We start from the raw sequence: 17,759 nt of genomic DNA on the forward strand, positions 1-17,759 counted from the left end.
CATCTACTTCTGTGTTAACAGCACATAGTTTGTCACAACTTTTTGGAGAAGTCTTTTTGTGAATGAATGGTACTGAATCTTTCTGATTCATGTGCTTTTTTGAGCCATTTTGGCACCAAAGCAATACAGGAGTTATAGGCCCTCACAGTCATTGGGTCAAGCAAGTAGTTGGCTTGGTAGATGGCCTAATTTTAAACCAGTTGTGTTGTATTATTAAAAACTAAAGTCAATCCCCCCTCCCCCCGCACTGCTCCATGAGCTCACTTTTTAGAATTCCCATGCTTGTTTGTAATTGTTCCGTCCCTTTCAAAGTCATCATTAACAATTCAGATGGCAACTCATTCAAAAGAGTGGACATCCACCAGAATATAAAATGACTCTGAATGTTGGTGTAGAAACTTTATTCTATTATCTTCCCAAACATCATTTGGTATAAATTTAACCAATTTATTCACAAGGAACAAGTAGCACAGAGGAATGAAAGAAAAAGTAGTGAGAGTTTGTGAGCTGTGTTTCAACCACATATCAACAGGTGCCATACCATGGAAAAGATAAAAATGACAAAACTGTATGCTGGGCTGTGTGATAATCATCCAACAGGGGCCAATATCATTTTGTGGTTTTAAACCCCTATGTGGAAAAATGGATCAGGATCTCAGAAACTGATATGGACATGTCCTCGGAGAATTAAGATATGAAAACCTGGCTGAAAGACATCTCAAGGTTAATATGTACGCTAATTTTAAATCCCAGGTACTGTCCTGTTACAGGTTCTCAAGGTAATCAAGGGTCAGGGCCACAACAGTTGGTAGGAAACATTTTCTTCATGTCTGCAGCAGCAAATATATGTTATATAATATATATATATAAATTTATGCCCCTAATTCACAAAGAAATTTTGGAATGCAGGTCATTTCTGCAGGTCATTCAAGCTAGAATGTTTAGGGAATTTCTAAGGAAATTTGTCATTTTAATCATCTGATAATTTTCTCAACCAAAAGAAAATAGGGGCAGTTTAAATTACTGAGATATTAATGTAAGTGAGCTAAATACCCCAAAAATGTCATTCCTACCATATATCAGAACCATATGTATGCCTTCTCTTAGGAACCTCACATGTCTAACTCTCTTTACCACTACCTCCCTATCTGAAAAAAGGGGTATAACTATCTACTTGCCTTTGTAATGCTCTTTGAGATCTATGGATGAAACCCACTATTCTCAGTACCACAAAAATGCAGGCTAAGCTGCCAGCACAATATGATAAGCAGGATGATGTAAATACTTTCATATCATCATGAGATTACATTACATTCCTATGATATCATACTAGAAGCCCTGAAATGAAGGCACTGGTAATATCCTAACAAATCATCCCCAAAAAGCAACTGAAGGGTTTCTCTGTTTTTAAAAGGAAAATCACATCCATCTCTGATGTCAGATTCAGGGCATTTCTTCTCCTGCTTCCCCTAACCTTTCCTGAAATCCTGAGGTGATGCCAAAACCAACAAAACAGAAGATGACATGGAGTCAGATGGTCTTCCTTTTTGTTAAGTGTTCCCAACCATTTTGAATGATGGTTCTCAGAAGGTTTGGAAATCTTTTCAGTCACCATTATAGTATAGGCCTAAGTAAGAAGACTAACAAAAAAGGAAAAGTATAATTTTATCTAGTGCTATAAAAGAGATAGTTACAGGTCGTAAGCAGGCTCTAATAATTCCTTTGTAAAAAATAATAATAACTTTGTTGAGCTTGCAATTAAACAGCACAGAGGACATTTCTCCATGTACTTTTAGATGTACACTACAAAAGTACATATTTCCCTCAGCGTGTAGACTTGATTAAACTAAAACAATGGTTTATTTTTGTGAAGAGGCATAATATACTCACTAGAGTCTAAAACCGTTCTTTTTTATATCGTACAAGGAACTTACACTCCTTCGAGGATGTAACTGAGATAAAAACCAGGTTACATGTAATCAGTTTTGGATCTGAGAGGCCATGTAAATTTTGGTATTTATAAGAGGTTACTGTGACCTGATCCAATGCTCAGTGAACAAAAAGATCACCATTGATTTCCTTGGGTACTGGCTTAGGCCTTTTGAGCACAAAAGGTTCCATGAATTCTCAATACTTTACAAACATCAGTTTTACACACAGAGACATAGTTTAAAGGGAATTATTAGAGCCTGCTTACGACCTGTTACTATCATTTTTAAACCATATGTCTTCTTCACTTAAACACCTGGTCAGCTGCATTTAAGACTGCTATCTATTCCTTTTCCAGGAAATATTTCTTTTTTTTTCCTGACATTTAAGTAAAATAACACAGAACTTGAATACTAAAGGGTTAATACTGCCCAAACAAACAAACAGGAACACAAGATTCCAACCTATGTCTGAAGTTATACAACTCAATGGTACAGTAGAAAAACGAATCATAATAATGAAGGTAACTGAAATTTGGACTGCAAAATGGACTGAAAATTAACCCTATTTTTAGACAAAAATGGCTTTCCTTTTGCTAGAGAATATTTTCTACAAGAAGCAGAAGCTAGAAACTCCTTCTCTGTAGAGGCTGACAAGTTAAGTGAAAAGCTTTGTGCAACAATGGTTTTTTTCTTATTCACTCTCAGATTCTTATCCAGTGTGAGGAATTGCTGCTGCAACATGAAACTGCTTCTGCTAGACATAAACACCAAACAAAATGCACTGAAGCTCAATTCTTCAGTAATGAGACTCTTTCGTGGAAAAGTTAGCTTTGTTCTTGGTAAAAGGATGAGTTCTCCAGTATGTAAACATTCTACTATATCCTAGTTTCACTTTTTGGAAAGAATCTATAAAGTAAGGACTAGATTAGGCATCAGACCACATTACATAAATTGCAGCTAAGTGCATCCTGTAAAGAATTAAAAACAAAAAACAAATTAGCCAGCTGGTATATAGAAGTTTCATAAAGTTACATATTTTTCTACCATGAAGCTTCATAAAGATTTAAGAGGCAACTGATCTCATTCCTAGATTTAACAGAATCTAGTGGGCCTGCACTTCAGCTGGTGTAGTTTAAAATCAAACTAATTAAAATAGATTTATGCTGACTTACACCAGGATCTGGCCTTGTCTCCACAAAGCTTCAACCAAGATTTGGACCATCCCTATCTTTAGTTAGGCCTAGACAAGGAACATTAACTCTGGGCAAAACCTTGAAACCCATGTGCAGGAAAAACATCTATTGTGAGAATTTTGCCTGAGTGAGAATTTCAAGATCAGGATTTATGTGAACATATGATCTTGCTATCCATATGAATGTCAGGTAAGTACAGCATACATCCAAATATGACATCTTTATGAGCCCTCGGAGTGTAAGCTGGATATATAGCATGGTGTTACACTGGTTGTGATAGGGTAATTGCACAAAATTCATAACTTGGTTCTATAGTCTGTTAAAAGGGTAACAATAGTAATAGATACAGTTGTTTCTACCATTCAAAAGGAAGTTTCTTTAAAATCTGGGAGATGGTGGATTTCAAACTTCTGTTGGAACTATCAGGGCTCAACATTTTTAAATTCAGGTTCCGTATTTTGTTCATTTCATAACTATATTTTCAGGGTATAGTTTGTGCATAGAAATACAATAATTTGTTCGAAGAGATTCCTGGAATATAATCACATGTTGAGGCATTAAGTGCAGACACATACCTCTTAGCAATCTTACTAATCAATCAATAAGTACGTACTAAAGCTGTATCTCTGTTTTGCTTGTACTAGTCAGGTGACTTATGGTGGTTTCTGGATAAAAAGAGAGGATACCATTGTGGAAGGGGCAGGATGAATTTCTGACAATACCAACATTCATGTATCTTTATAGCTTAATGCTGAAAGATACAGTTCTCCTGTGGGATTTCTTACTTGAAATTCTATATTAATTCTTTGCTCTAAAGCCACCACTGGAAATGATTAGTGACCTGTGAATAATATCTTTGCATTTTAAATAAGAAAAGTCATCATTGCTGTAGGGAAGATCTTACTTGAATCACAGACACCTAAATATTGCTGTTTCTAGGGGATCCCAAGGTTCTTCCCAGCTGTTAGGGATCAAGTAAGAATACCTTAACTGATTCTGATATGTTCCTACAGTACTTCTACAATTCAGCAGTATTGTCTTGGCTTTCCTGGGTCTTCCCATCCTTGTCTGAGTGCAGTTTTAATTCCGATGAAGATGTCTGGTCAATTTCAGGGGCACATTCTTATCTTGATGCATATTAATATCAGCACAATAGACATGAACGTATAGCCCCCAAATTTCAGGTGACTCGATTCAGTCCATAGTGAAACTGGTTGCTCTTATGAGGTAAGAGTATTTCTGTAATATGGCACATGTTTAATATATACAATTACACCACAACCGAAACAGAAATGTCTTTAATGTCTATGCTGAGTGGCTTGACTATGCCTCATTCATATTAGTCCGTGCTTGATGTTGGATGCTGTACATAAAGTTCTAATATGTTAATGTCACATTGTCTCAATATACAATCTATAATATCTCTAAGTACATTGAATAGGTATGATTTATTTTTATAAACCCTTGATTAAATATACTTGTCTAACAATGCCACTTTATATGTTTGTTAGAGATTGGTAAAAATATATATGTATTCAGTCACCGAGTGCACAGGATTTCATAATTAACCCTGAGCCTACAGCTGCAGTTCAAAATACTAGTTATTACACTGCATTGGGATGAATATTTTTTTCACTCCAAAGAGAGAATGTTCTGGAAAAATTCTTGAAGTGAACACAATATGCAACAGAAGGATTAATATGGCACACACTGAAAGGCTCAAATTAGGCGAATAAGCCAAGCAGCTTCCAAACCCCGAAACTTCTCTTAAAACTCAGCAGAACGAAAGCTCACAAATCCATACAGGCATTTGTTCCCTGCTCATCTGTTACCTCTTTTCCCCTATAATGCATGACTTATCCCAAGTCACCACCCAAAACCACAAGGTTATTGGTGAAATTAATTCCTGTAGATAGTGTTGTAACCAGTGTGGTTTTCCTTATTGCCAAGTTCTTATATTCGCTCTATCTTTGAATGCTGCATGAGCATGACAGGGGAAAAAAAGTAGTCAATATGATAGCTGCAAGACAACTTCCTATAGACAGGACAAAACTTAATTAACAATGTTTGTGTGTGTGTGCGTTCCCTTTTTACAGTGCTTTTCACAGACAAATTTTAATAATCACTTTTCCATATTACTTCTCTACCATAACTTACAAATTCAAAGTGGAAGATTACATTATATTTACAAACAAGTTGGCACTTACAGAATAAATTGATTTTTTTTTCAACCCAGGGCACCCATGTTTCAGGCAGACTAGCATAACTTGCTGCCTGATTACATTATGCTACATTAACATGAATAAATAGAATTTCAGCTGGTACATGCCTTTCCAACGGTTTGCTTGCTGCTGAAAAGCAGTACCTTCCACCCCACTTCACATTTGATGCTCAGAAACTGTTAGTCCAGTGAAAGCAGAGGCTGCATGTTTTCCTCCTCGTTTTTATCCAGGCGTTTTTGCACCCCGGGATCCACGACTGACTGAGATCTGCAAAAGGAAAACATGTTTTGACTTTTCTTGATCAAGACAAACAAAAGTAAATCTCATTTTTTTAAAAGGGCTCAGTAATAATGGTACAGGCAGCATAACTATCTTATCACAGCAAGTGATCAGAAATACCCACATGAAACAAATGCAGGGAAGGGTCAGTGCTGGTTTGCTGATGTAGGAGAACAGAGCAGCAAGGCAGGATCTCTCCCTATCACACAACATAGTGCAAGCTGTCTACTCTGCCAGCTCATGTACTGACCTACTCCACCAAAGGGTGTCAATCTGCTGGTAAAGGGGTGCTTCCTGCAGCCCAGTTGGGTAATGGAACACTGCAGGTGGTAGCACATTTTAGTTAGAGGCACAAGTTTCTACTACTGTTCAGAAGGGAAAAGTGCAGCTGACAGTACATTCCACTAAGCCAGTCCCATTCAATCCTGCCATGGCCAGTAGGACTCCCAGAGCAGATAACACATCCCTCAGCTTCCATTATCAGCTTTACAGGGCTAACCAGGGAAGGCTTGTAAGGCTAAAGTCACTGATAATTGTAAAGCTCTTTGAGATCCTTAGATGGAAGGCAATATAAAAGTGCAAAGCTGGTGTTATAATACCCTGCTGCAGCCTTGATTAAGTGGGCAGCTTGGTAGATGGCACTTTCTAACACTACCTTCTGCAGCTCCCTGGGTTTTCCATGGAAATCTTCCATCCATGTACTGACAAGGCTTCACCCTGCTCGGCTTTTAAGACTGGACAGTGTCACTTCCAGAAGAGGTCTGGCTTCTGGCCTTACATGTTCATTCCAAAACCAAAATACTTCGTTTCAAAAGCCAGTAAAGGTTGTGAAGTGTCAGCAGTCTAGTTCCATATTACACCATTTACAGAACTCGAGAACCTAACGAAAAGCTAAGAACACTATGAATCCTGCACTTCTTGCATGGTAAAAAAAATAAACATATTGGGCCAGATGCTGTACTAGTGTAAACAGGCACTGCTCCAAGGAAGTCAACAGAGTTATGAATTTACACCAGGAGAGAATTTGGTCCATCCTGCTCATCAAGTACAGCCAATAAATAGTAATAATGTGAGCTTTTCAGGGCAAGAATTCTGTCTGTTTTGTATAGCTCCCATCACAATGGGGTTCTGATCCTGCTCAAGTCTTTAGCTATCACTGCAATACACATAAATAAATGTTTATTGCTTCTTTAAAGCACCCCCCTCTCTCTCTCTCTCCATGCTGTGGTACTTCAGTGACACATCAAGGTAAAAATAACGCACTTTTGCACTTCTATAATCATTCTTCCTTAGATGGAAGTATTTTAAATATTTTTAAAAAATCTTCTTTCCCCCCTGTGAAATAGGGTAGTATTGTTAACCCCCATTTTAGTGATGGTGAATTGAAGCACAAAGTTGAGTTGCAAAGGAGCCTTAGTACAGACGAGAATTTGGCACAGGAAGTTTAGTAGACACTAGAACTCAGGTTTCTCAATTCCAGCCCTTAACCAACAGATTATCCTTCTTCTCAAATTTGGTTCACCCAATCCCAGAGAACTTGAATGAGCTCTGAGGCATTTCTGAAGTATACATTATGGACTTAAAGGTGGTGTATGGGAGCAAGCTGAATGATGGAGTAATGACATTCTTGGCAGGATTTTAGTTTGTGAGGGCAATAGTTACTGAAATAGCAAAAAGAGTTAAACAAGAAAATAGTCGTCTTTGAGATACATACAAAAGCCTGGAAATTCACATACAGCTGTCACTCCACTCTTTGTTTGCTCTCTTGTTACTACAGATGTCAGAAAACAGTGTGTGCTGCTGCATACCATGCTGAATGCAGTGTAATACCAAGGCAAACCAAATCACTCATGTGTGCTATTGGCTACCATACCAGTGGAATACCTAGGCAAAACAAGTCAGTCAAGGAGAGAGCATCAGCCTTAATTCAGAAAATGACAGAAGTAAGTAAAATTCAATCTTAACCTCAATGTCATATTAACACTTCGTATTTAATATACCAAAGCCCTGGGGCTTTCTGTCCAGCATCCTAACTGCTTCTCTCTTCTGCAGAAGTTGCATGTAGGGCTTTCTGTATTCAATGGTTGGGAAAAATAATTTCAGTGTACACTGCAGATGCACTATGCAGAAATCTGAAGGCATGCATTTCAGAAGCAAAACATTCAGTTAAGTTACATGCACACAGAAACGAAAACGTTTTTGTTGTTGAATACCCTCTCCTGTTCTCAGGTGTGTCTACAACACTTACCCAGGTGGAAAGAATACAGAAAATAGATGAATATTCTGCATTAGAAAAACGGAATGAGGATGTCAGTCAATTCATTGTTGTGCTTCTCTAGTCTAGACTAGAGATTTGCCTCCAGGGTCTGCCCTTAGCCCTCTGACTTTCTCTTCTTATGCTCACCCCCTTAGGTGAGATATTTTCTGTCATGGCGTCAGTTTCCATCATTACAACGATGAGTCCTGCAGAGCTACATCTCCACCTCTGCTTTCACCCTCTGTGTCTCATAACTCCTCAAAAATCATGTGCAAGTTAAACATGTTTAAAACTGATTTTCTCATCTTCACCCTCCCAAGCCCTCTACAGTTCTATTTTTTTCCATCTCTTTTGATAACTCTGTCATAGTCTCCATCATTCAGGTTCATGGTCATTCTTTTCTACTCTCATAAAACTTGCAAAGTGAGTGAGGATTATCATGTCTCCCATTATACAAATAATAAACTAACATGTTCTCCTTTTCTCTATTTCTACTGCTCTCATCCCTCCCATTTCCAATGCACACAATGTTCTACAGTCAAAATTATCTTCCTTGCCCACAACTCTGAAAACACTTCCCCCTGCTAGAATTCCTCCCCTGGCTTCCTCTCTCTTTCTATACCAAACTCAATCTCTTTGAACTGGATCTTCAAGTCTCAATTTGAACCAGTGTTGCTGAGAGCAGATTTTGCCCTCTCATCCTCACTTTCAAGGCTCTACATTGTTCTTCCCTGCCTATATTTCTGCTCTCATTTCTTGCTATTCCTACCCACCTATGCCTTGAACTCTGTCAACTCTGCCTTCTTATCATTCCATTTGCAGTCTTGTGCCTTTTTTTCATACTATCTCCCAAGCCTGAAACAGCATTATTCCGCTAATGTACCAAGCCATCTTGATCTCCTTCAGTTCTTTCCTAAAAAACGTACTTGTTTCAATTATCAGAGGGGTAGCCGTGTTAGTCTGGATCTGTAAAAGCAGCAAAGAGTCCTGTGGCACCTTATAGACTAACAGACGTATTGGAGCATGAGCTTTTGTGGGTGAATCTGACGAAGTGGGTATTCACCCACGAAAGCTCATGCTCCAATACGTCTGTTAGTCTATAAGGTGCCACAGGACTCTTTGCTGCTTTTACTTGTTTCAGTTAGCCTTCCACCAATAACTAGCCAATCCTGTCCTCGTGCTAAATAACTGTAAGATAACAAATTACACTATATATACAAAGAAATCCCAGCATACCAAGAGATTTGCCAGTTCCTGTTCTCTCTCTTTCTCCCCATTACTTGGTCCATATGTAGTCTAACCTATTATAAGCAATTTGGTGAGGGACCTTTGTTTCTTGTCCATAAAGTGCCACGTACACCTATTGTAGAAATTACACTGATTGATTATTGTTATGAAAATCAGTGTAGCAGACTTCCTTAAAATGGTTTCCCAGGTTATAAATTGTTTGGGGAAATTATCTGTTGCATCAAGAACAACTATTATAAAGAATTAGGGAAGCGTTAACACATCAATAGTACCAGGATGCCTCAGAAGCCGATTTAACATACCTCTTCATGGATTTGGGAGAGAGATCCTTTTCTAGTTCTTTTGCAGGAGTGCTGTAGGAGTCCACACTGTATTCGCTGTCATCATCATACTCGTGGTCTAGCAGAGTTCTCGCCCATGTGCCCATGTCATAGGGTGGCAGCATCCCTCCAAACTCAGAAGGTAGGATCTCAGGATGAATTAGCTGATGCAGACTGTTGAGATTATTACCATGCAGAAATATCTGTACACATCAGGATAAAACCAAAAAAGTCACACAAATCAACACAGCACAAAGTAATATCATGATTATAACTGGTAATAAATATTTATACTGGGGCCCCATTGGGCTAGGTGATGTACCAACAGAGGCAGACAGAATCCCTGCCTTGAGCTGTCATTTTGTGTCTATGAGCCTACAAATACACAAGTGAATCACTTTAAGCATATGAACAGTTCCACCTAAAGAGTTTGCAAGATCAAGTGCATAAGAAGACAAGCATACAAAAAATGAGAAGACACAATCCAATACACATTTTTTCTTTACGTTTTGCAATTCCATAAGAAATGAATATTGAGTTTTACCAACTAGCCTTTAAACATTCTCTGAGTTCTATCAGAAACAAAAGTGGTTTAGGATAGTGGTTCTCAACCCTTCTTTACCGAGGTACCCCCCTAAACCTAAATAGGCAAACCTGCAGGCCCCCAACCAAAGGCAATGCATGGGGGTCACAATTACAAGTGCTGATGTAGCAGGACACAGCAGTGGTGGGTCTCCTTGGAGAGCTGCTGCCTCCTTGTGGAGTCAATGGCTGTGAGGTAACCTCTTCCGATGACAGGGGAAGAGCTCTTTTCTGCACTGACTCTGCAATTTTTGGTTGTGTACCCCCAACTGGCTGGGTGGCTTGCTGAGGTGAGTCAGGGGGTGGAGGTGGTGCTCCCTTCCCAAGCCCTGTCGCCTGGGGCTGAAGCCCGAGCCCAAGTGCCCCCACTGAAGCCCAGTTTATTTTGGCCAACCCCTGAAGCCTGCTGGGGGCCATGGACCGCGGACTGAGAACTATTGCCATAGACCACCTAACCAGGAAGATGTAGATGAAAGTTTTAAAAAACAAACAAAAAGCCCCACACATCCAAAGCACAGGACTTGGTAGTGGTCGGGGACTTCGACTACCCAGACATTTCTTGGGAAAATAATGCTGCAGGGCACAAAATTATTCACAAGTTCTCTGAACATCCTGGAAACAACTTTTATTGCAGAAGGTGGAAAAAGTGACTAAGGGAGAGGGGCTGTTCTACGTTTGATTCTGACAAATAGGGAGGTTGAGAAACTGGTTGAGAATTTGAGGGTAGAAGGCAGCTTGGATGAAAGTGATCATGAAATGAGGTGTTCATGTTCCTAAGGAATTGTAGGAGGGAAAACAGAGGAGTAAAAGGGAATGAACTTCAAGAAGGCAGTCTTTAGCAAACTCGGAGAATTAGTAGGTAAAGTCCCATGAGAAGCAAGTCTAAGGGAAACAATTATTCAAGAGAGTTTTCTGTTTTATAAAGATACATTATTAAAGACACAAGAACAAACTACCCTAAAGCACAGGAAAGATAGGAAACATGGTAAGAGACCCAACCACAGTGCCTTAACCAGGAGATCTTAGATGACCTGCAACTCAAAAAGTCATACAAAAACTAGAAACTAGATCAAATTATGAAGGGTGAATATACAAAAAAAGCCAACACAAACATGTAGGGAGAAAATTAGAAAGCTCAAGGCACAAAATGAGATTAAACTACCTAGAGACAAAAAGAGTAACAAGAAAACATTTTACAAATACATTAGAAGTAAGAGGAAGACCAAGGACAGGGCAGGCCCATTACTTAGTGAGAAGGGAAAGACAATAACAGAAATACATCAATGGCTGAAGTGCTGAATGCCTTTTTTGTTTCAGTTTTCACCAACAATATTAACAGTTATCTGATGACTATCAGTGAACATCAGTATAAATGGGGTAGGATCTGAGGCTAAATGTATATTAAGAATTACTTAGATAAGTTAGGTGTCTTGAAGTCAGCAGAACCTGAGTAAATACATCGTAGAATAGTTAAGGGACTGGTTGAAGAGATCTCAGAGCTATTAGCAATTATCTTTGAGAACTTGTGGAGGATGGGAGTGATCCCCAGAGGACTGAAAAAAGGGAATAAAAGAACAACACAGGGAATTATAGACCAGTCAATTTAACTTCAGCGCCAGGCAAGATAATGGACCAAATAATCAAAACAATCAATTTGTAAGCACCTAAAAGATAATAAGGTGATAAGTAACAGTCTATATGGATTCGTCTAAAACAAATCATGTCAAACCAGCCTAGTTTTCTTCTCTGACAGTAATAAGACTTGTGGATGAAGGTGGGGGAGCAAGAGACATGATATCTCAACTTTAGTAAGGCTTCTGATATTGTCTCATATGAACTTCTCAAACAAACTAGGGAAATATAGCCTAGATGAACCTACTATAAGGTGAGTGCAAAACTGGTTGGAAAAGTGTACTCAGAAAGCAGTTATCAATGGTTCACAGTCAAACTGGAAAGGCATGTTGAGTGGGGTCCCACAGAGAGATCCCTGGAGGTCCTGGATCCGGTTCTATTCAATATCTTCATGAGTGACTTGGATAATGGCAGAGAGAGTACACTTAAAAAGTCTGTGGATGATACCAAGCTGGGAAGGTTGCAAGGGCTTTGGAGGAGAGGATTAGAATGCAAAGTGATCTTGACAAACTGGAGAAAGGGTCTGAATTAAACAGGATGAAATTCAAGAAGGACAAGTGCAAAGTACTACACTCAGGAAGGCCTAATCAGTTACACAAAAACAAGATGGGAAATGACTGCATAGGAAGGAGTACTGCAGAAAAGTATCAGTGGGGTTATAGTGGGTAACAAAATAAAGAGAAGTCAAAAAAGGAGCTTGCTTCTGATGAGCCCAACTGGTTGGGTTTGTTTTTTGTTTTTTGTTTTGTTTGTTTTTGGTTTTTTTGGAAGTCCAGAAGAGGAGGGTTGGGAAAGATTTTTCAGGATATGGTCGTAATTGTTTAATGATACCCCAAGAGAGCCTACTTCCACACAGGAAAAAAGAACCCCACTGATTGCACACCCCTATTTGTCCCCCAACCCTCTTCTGGCCTTCAAACACTGCCCCCCACTCCCTCGCAGCTCAACATCAGAAGCAAGCTCCTCACAGACCAGGACAGCTATGTGGGTGAAACCAGACAATCTAATTCTGATTTAATTACAAATGATGTACATGATGCAAATTAAAACTACATCTCAGACGTTACTGTGGTATGCACATACACAAATCCCTTTCCATAGGCATTTATACTGAACATTTTATACAGTATGTGCATTTGGGGGCTATCGTATCTTTGGAGTAACTCCAATGATGTCAATGCAGTTGTACCAGGGAAGAATATGGCACTACACAGTTAAGAAAAAAAAACCCTGAAGTAGTTTTTTAAATTATGTACTTATTTCTTATGAAAGAGCACTATTTAAAACACGTACCTGCCTATCACTCAATCTAGTGGGACTCACATACTTAAAATAAAACATGTTTTAAAAGCTTTGCTGAATTGGAGTATTACAGGAGAAAGCCATGTATATTTTTGAGGCAGGAGAGATGCCCTTCATAACAGAAATCTTTAAAAGTTATATAGGAATACATTACACAAATACCAATTGGGGATTTTGAGCATGTCTATTTACAATATACTGTGATACATCTGCAGACTATAATTGTTTAACAATATAAAAAACAAGCAGAATACCCTCTTCCGCGTCTTCTCCTTTAAAAAGGGCCGTATAACTGTGTAGAGGGCATGGATATACCATGGTTGATTGACAAAATGAATTCCTCCAAACCGAGCTGGAAAACTGTCCTATAGAACATAAAACAAACACACATCATGAGTAAAGTAGATTCTTAAGAGAAGACATAAGGTGTGTATCAACTCAACTTTTTTATGCTGAAATGCATTCATTTGCTTACTTAACCTTAAAGAACTCTTTTCCAAAATGGTGTCCACTCAGTGATGGTCCAACATTCCATTCCAGAGTAGCAATACTTTTAGGCACACAATTTCCTGACAGAGTGATTACAAAGGGCTTCACAGCACTGGGATGACCTCTTGATGTCCCCTCCAGCCCTGCATTCCTATGATTCTATGAACAGCATTCTAATAAAAAGGGTATTTTTGTCCCCTAGGTATACTTTACACATTTATGATCTGCCCAGAATCCACCAATGCAACATGCTCTCCCCTATCTGTCTCCATTCAATTTCATTTATCTTTAATCTTAATAGTAGTGCACCACATTCCCATCTCTGCCAGTATTGCTGAAATACATTAGAAATGTTCCTATTTCCTTGTTCCAATCTTAAAATCAAATGTAAACCTAAGATTCAAGTCAAAATGTATACAATATTGTTTAAATTTTACAAGATTAAAATGCATTAAACATGATCATACAATATTTATGAGCCTTGTTCTCATCACATATTCACAGGCTATGAGCTGAAGTTTATGACGCAAACTTCTGTACTGAACCAACTATTTCTTTCTAAATTGGTTTTGGCTGTTTCGCCAGACACCTTTTCTAAAGAAACACAAGAGGGTGAAGAATTCATTTGCATGCAGTAATTTGGTTCTCAGGGCCAAAAACTGCAATACTATTGTATGATCAAGTATGCATTTTATTTTTGAAAGTTGATATAGCAGGCAACAGAAACCCTTCCTTTCACTGCCCGGAAGAAAACTTGAAGAGGCTAGTGATTTCACTATCTGTTCACTCATGCTGCAAAACATCTGTTAGTCTATAAGGTGCCACAGGATTCTTTGCTGCTTCTACAGAACCAGACTAACACGGCTACCCCTCTGATACTTCACTATCTGTGTTCAGGAATATTGCCACCAAACTCATTATATCCATATGTGAGCATATGCCCAGCTACTGTGATAGTCTACTTCCCTCTGATGTCTAGACTAGACCTCTTGCACTAGGTATTGGTGCAAGAGGTTTAAATATGCAATAATTTCAAGTGCCTTCTGGTTTCAGCTATATGTATATATATAAAACATTGCAGGATGAGTACCAGTTTCTTTACACTTAGTTAATCCAGTTTGCCATTCCAGCATAGAACCAAAGGGCAGCATGCTGGGTCCCACTGTCCAAGTGAACGTACCTTAGAGCTACTGAACAAGTCTTCAGACAAAGCAGGTATGTGTAATGTGGGAGATGGAGATACAAAGGATGGAGTGGAACAAGGAAGAGGTAGGAAACCTATGGTCTCTATACTGTTTCCATTATCTTCCAGAACATTTCAGAGAATCAAGCATTTATCCTTATTCAGGAGATATGGAAGAACATAAGAATGGCCCTATTAGGTCAGACCAAAGGTCCATCTAGCCCACACCTATCTTCCGACAGTGGCCAATGCCAGGTGCCCCAGAGGGAATGAACAGAACAGGTAATCATCAAGTGATCCATCCCCGTCGCTCATTCTCAGCTTTTGGCAAACAGAGGCTAGGGACACCATCCCTGCCTAGCCTGGCAAATAGCCATTGATGGGCCTATCCTCCATGAATTTATCTAGTTCTTTTTTGAACCCTGTTATGGTCTTGGCCTTCACAACAGCCTCTGGCAAGGAGTTCTACAAGTTGACTATGTTGTGTGAAGAAATACTTCCTTTTATTTGTTTTAAACCTGCTGCCTACTAATTTCATTTGGTGACCCCCAGTTCTTGTGTTATGAGGAGTAAATAGCACTTCCTTATTTACTTTCTCCACCCCAGTCATGATTTTATAGACCTCAATCATATCTCCCCTTAGCCGTCTCTTTTCCAAGCTGAAAAAAGTTCCAATTTTATTAAGACATTGAACTAAGCTAGTCACACAGGACCTTAGTGTATGAATAACTATTCCTGTTGTTCCCCCCACCCCCACCCCATTTACAGTTACATTCACCAAAACAAACTCAGAAACACTTATACTAGTGAATAAGGATGATGCACACACACACCCCCCACACACACACATACACACACCATGAAGTATATGAAATATTTCTGGCTTATTGCTTAGAAAATGCCCCAGGTAGTGGGCAGAGGAGTTCCTAAATGAAAAGGTATCTATGCACATACTCTGGTTCAGTATGAAAGGTATTGGTAATCCAGCATTAGCTCAAAATGGATCACATCCTGATCCTTTGGGTAACTGTCAAGTCACCATATTCCCTGCAGATAAAAGGAATATCTGGAGAAGGTACAACTTAGGGCAGTGCAGTTACCACCTACTCTTCCTTTTGAATCTGGTTTTGCTGAAGGCCGTGGATATGTGCGGAGTAACACTGACATAATCGATGTCATTGGATATGAGATGGTAGCTGCTGTCTTACTGTGCAAGTGAACGTACCCTAGAGCCACTGAATATTTCTTCAAAGCATTTCAACAATTTTAAAGGCTTTTTTTTTTTAAAGTGAAACTTGTGATTTTGGGTACCTCAAGTTTTGGGTGCCCAGCTTGAGATGCCTGATTTTCAGAAAGCAGGTGGTCAGTACTTTCTAAAAACCAGGCACCTGTAATGTCTCCCCAATTGGGTATCCACAACTTGAGGTACCCATAAAGACTTAGGTGTTTTTCCACTCAGCCTTGCAATGCCCCACTGACTTAGAAGTCCAAGTCTCATTTTCCAAAGTGACAGACTCTGATTTTTAAGTCCCAAGTGCCTAGACCAAAGTTACACAGCAGGTTAGCAGCAAGGCTGGGACTAGAACTCATGGATTCAGGCCCTATGCTCAATCCAGTAGAACATACTGCCTTGTAAGAGCAGAAAGAGGCAGAATAAGTAGCAGCAGATGCTGGAGGAACACTAAGAACAGGCGTATTAGGGAGTGTAGCTCTGGAGCTAGAAGTATATCTGACATTCTGGCACTACCCATATATAACTAACTTTTACACCAGGGATGCATCAGGCAGATGGCCATCCTACAAATCAGCAGGTGAGAAATTCTTCCAAATCAACGATTCCTGTGTTTTTATCTAGATTAAGTCACCGGCATGGTGGCAGTTGCAAGTGTCCCTAGAGACATATTGCATGGCAGCAGAGCAGCCTGTAACCCGGGAATCACACTCTTCATGGACTCTATGAAAAAGAAATCCCATGTCAAAAACTGACAAGAGACATGTATCTAGAAAGGAGCCATGAAGCAAGCTATACACTTGACTGGAGAAGTGATTAGCCAGTGGATAGAGCATAACTGAATGGTTAAGAAGAATGTACTTAATCTCTTCCTTTATTCACAACACAGGCAACTAATTACATTTGATTGTGTGCGGTTTTTTCATATTAACCACTGAGAAACATCACTGACTGTGTGGAATAGTGCAAGGTAAGTACACAGCTGGTAAATAATCAATTCTAAATACAGTCATTCCATGTATGATGAGCAGTACAGCTAATTAGTATTGTTCACAGCCCTAATGAGCCAAGGATTACAAATGCTGGTTAATAGCGTGCAGTCAGATAAAAGATAGAGCCCTATATGTTTACATGTAAGGTTGCCCGATAGTGACTGTTAAACTGCTCTCTTCTCCAAGGTCACCAATGGGAGTGGTCCTGAACAAACTGCCTTATTATAGCATTTTCAGTTCCAAGCCCAAGGAACCCTAACTTACAGCACAGTGGTTCCCCCTGCCTCTTCCACCCACCGCCACTTCTCATAATTTGTATGGTCTGTCTTTACATGCTTCTTTTCCAGCAACCTGCTGCTTTCAACTTCTAGTCCATGGCACATGCCAAAGAAGCCAGGTTTCTGCTCTCGAGTTGCATAGGCACAGTGTTCTAGTCCAGTACTCTCTTCTGTTCCGATTTTGCTGTTGTTATCTCTATATGCATAGGATCAAAGGGAAGAAACAAACTGCTACCCATAATTCATACTGCCTGGGTCCACGGACAAATAACTGGGATCGTTACACTACAACTGTGTGGACGTAAGCATCCTCTTTGGATGTGCTCAACTTTATGCCTCCATGTTCAGGTATTCCTGATATTTGTTTATTTAATTCTTGTTCAGTTTAAAATGTCTCAACACCATCAAGATGTGCACACAAGTCTGTTACCCCATGCTCCCACAACTGTTACTCTAATTCTCTTTCTACCCTTTCTCCCTTCCCCCAGTTACTTGTTACCACTTTGCATCTTATCTTTGGGTGTGTCTACACTATAGCAGCTGCAGCTGTGCCACTGTAATGCCATAACATAGATGCTTTCTACATTGATGGGAGGGGTTTTGCCATCAATGTAGGTAAT

General features: G+C 39.4%; 1 protein-coding gene across 1 annotated transcript in view; it reads right to left on the reverse strand.

The window, feature by feature from the left end:
- Positions 1-2,085: 2,085 nt before the first annotated feature.
- CLVS2 (clavesin 2) overlaps positions 2,086-17,759 on the reverse strand; it is a 54,776-nt gene continuing 39,102 nt past the window's right edge. Inside the window, exons 3-5 of the mRNA XM_039528412.1 lie at positions 13,221-13,331; positions 9,433-9,653; positions 2,086-5,613 (exon numbers count right to left, since the gene is read on the reverse strand). Of these exons, the coding sequence (XP_039384346.1) occupies positions 5,526-5,613; positions 9,433-9,653; positions 13,221-13,331 (420 nt within the window). The 3' untranslated portion in view covers positions 2,086-5,525. The remainder of the gene's footprint in view (positions 5,614-9,432; positions 9,654-13,220; positions 13,332-17,759) is intronic.

Source organism: Mauremys reevesii, linkage group 3 (assembly GCF_016161935.1).
Source record: "Mauremys reevesii isolate NIE-2019 linkage group 3, ASM1616193v1, whole genome shotgun sequence".
In the NCBI taxonomy this organism is placed as follows: domain Eukaryota; kingdom Metazoa; phylum Chordata; order Testudines; family Geoemydidae; genus Mauremys; species Mauremys reevesii.